This window comes from Panthera pardus, unplaced genomic scaffold (assembly GCF_024362965.1).
Source record: "Panthera pardus isolate Hobbes unplaced genomic scaffold, ASM2436296v1 HiC_scaffold_8, whole genome shotgun sequence".
Taxonomy (NCBI): domain Eukaryota; kingdom Metazoa; phylum Chordata; class Mammalia; order Carnivora; family Felidae; genus Panthera; species Panthera pardus.
Genome location: NW_026527013.1, coordinates 76,180,599 through 76,187,385, shown reverse-complemented (window position 1 = coordinate 76,187,385; position 6,787 = coordinate 76,180,599). Strand labels below are relative to the sequence as shown.

Below are 6,787 nucleotides of genomic sequence, written 5' to 3'. Positions count from 1 at the left end.
ACGCTGCAAACTACAAAACATGGCTGAGCTCAAATTTTTTAAATATCCAAATAAATGGAGAGATAGTCCATATTCATTGCCTGCTTTGAAGGACACATACTACTGAGACGCAATGTTGTTAAAATGTCAGTTCTCTCAACATTACCTATACATTCAATGCAATCCCTATCATGTTCTAGCAGTGTGTGTGTGTGTGTGTGTGTGTGTGCGTGTGTGTATCTAAAATTTATATGGAAATGCAAAGGAACCACAAGCGCTATAATAATTTTTAAAAAGAACAAGTTGGAAGAATTATACTTTGCTTTCAAAACTTCTTATATAGCTATAGTAACAAGGACAGTGAGTTACTGATACAGGAATACCATACAGGCCAATGGGACAGAGTAGGGTCCAGAAAGAGACTCACAAATTTAAAGACAACAGATTTTTGACAGAAGCACAGATGCAATTCAATGGCGAGAGGATATTTTTTTCAACAAATGATGTCAGGGCAACTGGATATCCCTACACACACACACACACACACACACACACACACACACACACTTTGACCATTATTCATATCATAAACAAAATTAACTCAAATTGGCAAAATGATAAATTGATGCTCATCAAAATTAAAAACTCGTATGCTTGCTTTCAAAGACACCATTGAGAAAGTGAAAAGACAAGCCACAGACTAGGAGAATAGAGCTGCAGATCATGTATCTGGCAGGAGACTTGTATCCAGAATATAAAGAACTCTTACAACTCAAAAGGAAGTCAGATAAATCAACTGGGAAATGGGCAAAAGATTTGAACATTTTAACCAAAGAAGATACACAAATAGCTAATAGGCACCTGAAAAGATGCTCAACATCAATAGTCATTGGAAGGCCACAAATTAAAACCACAATAAAATGCCATTACATGTGCCCTTGCATGGCTATCATCAAAATGACAAACATTACCCATGTCTGATAAAGATGTGCAAAGACCGGAACACACACACTGCTGACAGGGACGTAAAATGGTATAGACACTTTGGAAAACTGCACGGCTGTTTCCTGAAAAGTTACACATACACTTACCACACAACTGCAACAATTAACTTCCAGATATCTATTCAAGAAAAATGACAACATAGGTCCTCAAGGAGGCTTGTACGCGAATTTCACAGCAGCATCACTCCTCATAGGTAAACACTGAAGACAACTCAAATGATCATCAACTTTGAATGGATAAACGAATGTGGTATATCCATACAATGGAATACCACACAACAATAAAAAGAAGTCAACCACAGACACATGCCACAACGTGGATGAATCTCAAAAGCATGCTAAGGAAAGAAGCCAGATGCAAGAGATTACATACCGTATGATGATATGTACATGAAATATCCAGAAATGGTAAATCTGTGCTGACAGAAAGATCAGTGGTTGTCTGGGGCTGGGGACAGGAGCCGGGAATGACTACAAACGCACATGAGGGAATTTTTGAGGGCTAACGGAATTGCTCTAAGATTGGATTATGGTGATGGTTATGTAACTGTATAAATCTGCTAAAAGTGACTGAATTGTATAGTTACAAAGGGTGGCTTTTTGGTATGAAAATTCTACTTCAATACACTGTAAAAAAATAATGGAAAAAAAAAGACACTTCACGTTAAAGTGGGAGTTGGGGCACCTGGTTAGTTCCGTCGGAGGAGCATGCGATTCTTCATCTTGGGGTCACGACTTCAAGCCCCATGTAGGGTGTGGAGATTACTTAAATAAATAAAACTTTAGGGGGGAAAAGAGAAAGAGGCATTGATCTTCAATGGGTGATGGAAAGGGTGAAGTCCATTCTGGCATAAAGATGGCAGTCGAAAAACATTTGTACAATGAATAATTAGCTTCTGAGCTTGGCTAACTGGGAGAGATAAAAAAAAAAACTTTACAATATTCATGATTTTCTTCATTTCACTATTATTTAACTTTCTAACTGCCTTGGTTTCCTTCGCTGGAAAATAAGAATAATAATAGTACCTCCTTCACAGGGATAGAATGAGGCCTAATGAGATGATGGACACAGTGCTTTCAGTATAACGCCTGGCATGTAAGTGCTAAATATTAAATATTAGTCGGGGCTCCTAGGTGGCTCAGTTGGTTAAGTGTCCGACTTGGGCTCAGGTCATGATCTTGCGGTTTGTGAGTTCAAGCCCCACGTCAGGCTCTGTGCTGACAAGCTCAGAGCCTGAAGCCTGCTTTGGATTCTGTGTCTCCCCATCTCCCCGTGTCTCAGCCCCTCCCCTGCTCATGCTCTGTCTCTCTTTGTCTCTCAATAATAAATAATTGTGAAAAAAATTAAATATTAACTCTCAATCATAAAAATATTCAGATTGCCTCTCTAGATGTTAAGATACTTAACAAAACACATTGATATTGCTCTACTTCCATGGCTATGAAATTTCCCTAAAAGTAAAAACAGAACCACAATGAACTTTGTCAACCTTAGTTGTAATAAAATTATTGACACCGGAGAAATTTTGGTTTTCCAATCAGATTTTAAAAGATAAATCCATTTGCAAGGACCACAGTGACATATTTTAAAGACACAAAATGAGACATATCCATTGGCATGCACAAAAACTAGCTGATTTAAATACATGTTTATCAAGAAGCATAATGGTTTTATGGAAACCAATTTGACAATAAATTTCATATATAAAAAAAAAGAAGCATCATGGTTTGCTGAAGACATCAGTTAAATCTTACACAGTAAATAGGAAAAAAAATGTAATATCCTAACTTCTTGTTTTTTTGCAACTTACCTATTGTTTCTACGTTATCACAGAATTACAGGATTTAAGGAATCCAACTAGGCCAATGATCTCTTTTTAAGAATTTTCTCTCATAAAGAACCTATCCTACTTTAAAAATAGTGAAGAATCCATAACCTACTTGGTAGCAAGCGCTTATCTTTCCGAAGAGTGTTCTTTACTTCTGTTCTTTCCTGAAAAGAAATCCACTTTGCTTTTGGAGAATGCAAAGCACTGGCTTCATTATAAGATGAGGGTTATCTCAGGTGAATTACCCAGTTGCTCAGATAACCAGTTTCAAGGACAAATGGGGACAAGAATGACTGAGAATTGGTACACCGCACACCTGGGTGTGCCTCCTGTTGGAGAGCGAAAAGAGCTCAAGAAACAGGGACAGGGACACGGGGACATACTTAGGTGCCGTGCAACGTAGCGTAAGAGAGAAGCTATGGCCAGAGGACACTTGTCTATTTTGTAGTGTTCAAGAGGGAAATAATCAGCGAAGCAAAAACAAGGACAGAGAGTTAACTTCAGCTGGAAAAGAGATGGGCTGCATTAACATGCTCTGTCTTCACATTGATAATAGTGACCTTAGGAGAAGGTGTGAATCTGTCAACTGCATTAAGTATTACTTTACTGGGCTTGAAATGTTTTATTAGAAACAAAGTATTTCTGGGGACTCCTTCTGACTCCCAATTGTTTGCATTTTTCTTATGAGCTGCTTCAGTTGCATAGCAATACGCAATTATTTGTGGTCTGAAAGGACGACTTTACATCTTTAGAGATCATTGGTATTTGGGCAGACCAAAACCCTGGAAAGCCAAGTCCCTTGCCTATAGTCCTTGGGCCCTTTCGAATGCTCCCTCTCCGAAAGCGAGCTTTCATGCTACTTTAACTTCCCGATCTCATACGCTGATAAACTTTTGCCTGCTGCTCACTTAAAAAAAAGAAAGAAAAGAAACCATTGGTATTTTCATACTTACTTACACTGGGTCTAAAAACTGTGTAATCTGCATCTCACAAACCTATCATTTTAGTCACATTACTAGCACTGACACTTGTGACATATTCAAAACTGTGACAAGAATTATTGCTAGAACATAGCAGATTAAGTAAAGTTTTGAGCTTCAAACTTTCGGGATCCTCGCTGCTTCAGTAAGTAGCAGCTTGATACAGGGTGAGCTGTCAGCTGCTGGCAGGGGCGGGGAAGCTCAGAGGAAGCCCGTCTGTTCTATCACCAGAACAAAGTCGTAAGCCTCCCCTCTGTCCCCCCAGACTGTATGCTGTTTGTGACTTCCTTCCCTCTGGGAAGATTCCTTGGGAATCTACTTTCTCCTGGATAAAATGGGGTGTGGGAGGAGCGAAGGCTCACAGTGTCAAGTTAACCCAGGCCGGGCTCTCTCCTGCCTCTAGGGGAAATCCCACGCAGCCCATTTGCCTCTAGAGACAGCTCTACCTGAGCTACGATTTTTAATAAAGATTAGTATCTGTAGCAAGAACAGAACTGAAACATGGCCAGCATACCTTTTATTACAGAAATAAGAATGTTGAGACACTCAAAGAGGCCTGGGCATCAAAACCATTTCTATTCTCTGTGTTTTTTATATGATGTGTTGGAGAATTAACTACATTTCTAAAATCGACGATTTTTCCTCTTTGCTGCTTTGAAAAGAGCAGGTAATTCTACCAAGCACTAAGACTGAAAACTCATTTTCACATCTCTTCCCATGGTTTGCTTGTATATTTGCAGAATTTGGATTGCCGTAAAAGAGGACGTAACATCTTAGAGCCAGCTTTTCTCATTCGATCAATAAAATATCCAAAGCCCAGAGCGCCTGTCCCCCCTCCTCCAGGTCACAAACAGGACTTTGCCTCAGAGGTGGGATTAACATCCAGACTCTCAGCTCCCCCCAGCACTCTGAACCATGCCTCACTGCCTCTGTGAATTCACGTTACAAAGAAGAGCCATGCCCAGGCAATGGGGTTTAGCTTTAGTTGATGTGTACACAAAGCAAAAGGCATTTACCTTTTTTCATTTTTCTGGACAAATCTAAACATGATGGAAGGCTTTATATGACAGATGGAGAGACAACAAAGCAAAGATGAATTTGGTTGGCATAAACAATGATTCGGGTCGGTACACCTACAACCTCCGTGAAATCCGATGGTTAAAGGAGTTAATCAGGTAAAACAAAACATAATTTTTTAAGCACACTGTGGACACGTATATTCAAATGCTTACAACAGGTGGGAAGAAGCTACGTTACGAACAATAAAAACTTTACAAATGACGTTAGCCTTTCAACAATACATTATTTCAATAGTTTATTTTTGTTAAGATAGGGATATTTTCTCAGTAAATTCAAATAGTTAATTTTATAACAGTGAATGGATAAGCTAGAGCTAGAAAAGTTAACACCCAGCACTATCTTGAAATTTCAGGTGGAAAAGTGGTTGATTGGAACTTCTCCTCTCTTTATGAGCCAAACAGTGCTAAAAGAAACAAATTTTGAATAGAACTGTGTATCTGGTTCTTTCATATTTCAAATGTGAAAGTCCTCTGATAGAGAAATTCCACGTTTCTGCACCTGTTTTGATGTCATTACAGTCAAAGGCAACATTTGGATCCTAAAATGCAGCTGGTCAAAACATCAGTGACGGAAATTTAAGAAATCGGCTTTTCCACTAACAGAAAACCAGTCATCAAACAAATTCAACATGATTATGGTGACTAAAGCAAAAACATCAAGTGTAGTGGTGTCACAGCTCTTGCTTGGCACATATATTAATACATTTTCAAATATCAAACAATATAACACCAAGATCTACTAAAACCAACTAGCACAGAAAGATTCCTAAAGCACTGTTAATTATGAACATCATAAAAACCGAATCCCATATGAATTCTGTAACCAAGCACACCCTCTGTGCTGCACAAGCCGGTCCGAGCACGTCTTTCTTCAGGAATTCTCCGGCATCTCAAGGCAAACTCGGGCCAAAGCCCCCAATTCCTTACTGAATTCACTGCATCTTCTGAACAGGCCCTCACTTAGGGAGATGGATACGCACACACTTCTCACAATTTTGAAAAAAATGGAAGGCCTTCGTACATGTCAGTTTTTAGTTTTATCCAATCGTTAATTTTCTGCAGAGTTGTTTTTTCTTGACTTAGTATTTTTGCAAGTTTTTTCATTTTTTCTTCATTTCTTTCGATGTACTTCAACCCTTCCAGCTGCAGCTGATTGAGCTTTTCATTTCGGCTTTCGTCTAGAGGTATGTTTTCACACATGACAGGATTAAATCTAAAATAGGTGTCAGGAGGTAACAGACCATCAAGCATCACATGGACTTCTGTTAAAACAAAGAGAGAACAGGGTAGATGAGAAAACGGACTTACTCTGCAATGACCTAATTTTATCCTTATTTAAAATTATCTTCTTTTAAGGCAAATTACAAAACCTTACTTATTTTATCACTCCAGCCCATTAGAAGTAGGTTTAAGGAATCCATAATAATGAATCTAAGGAAATTCATCTCCCAAGATACTTCTTCCTGTAATTCTGCTACTTGTTCCTTTACGCTCTTGTCGCTGTTTTCGGTCATACTGTTAGCCACCGCTGAAATGCTTTTCCAACTTGTTTTATTTTTAATGTTTATTTTGTGAGAGAGAGAGAGAGAGAGAGAGGGAGGGAGGGGCAGAGAGAGAGGAGAGAGAGAATCCCAAGCAGGCTCCACACTGTCAGCACAGAGCCAAAAGCGAGGCTCCATTTCACAAACCTTGAGATCATAACCCGGGCCGATATGAAGAGTCAGATGCTTAACTGACTGAGCCACCCAGGTGCCCCTCTTTTTGTTTTTAATTTTGGGTATCATCTTTATGGAGGTATAATCTATCTACGATAAAATTCACCAGTTTTAAGTATATAATTTGAGAAGTTCTGACAAATGTATACCTTTGTGTAATCACAACAATCAGGCCATAAAACATTTCTATCACCCCAAAAA

General features: G+C 38.9%; 1 protein-coding gene across 1 annotated transcript in view; it reads right to left on the bottom strand.

Moving 5' to 3' along the window:
• Positions 1 to 4,753: 4,753 nt before the first annotated feature.
• PNPLA8 (patatin like phospholipase domain containing 8) overlaps positions 4,754 to 6,787 on the bottom strand; it is a 44,037-nt gene continuing 42,003 nt past the window's right edge. Inside the window, exon 10 of the mRNA XM_019451139.2 lies at positions 4,754 to 6,133. Within this exon, the coding sequence (XP_019306684.1) occupies positions 5,859 to 6,133 (275 nt within the window). The 3' untranslated portion in view covers positions 4,754 to 5,858. The remainder of the gene's footprint in view (positions 6,134 to 6,787) is intronic.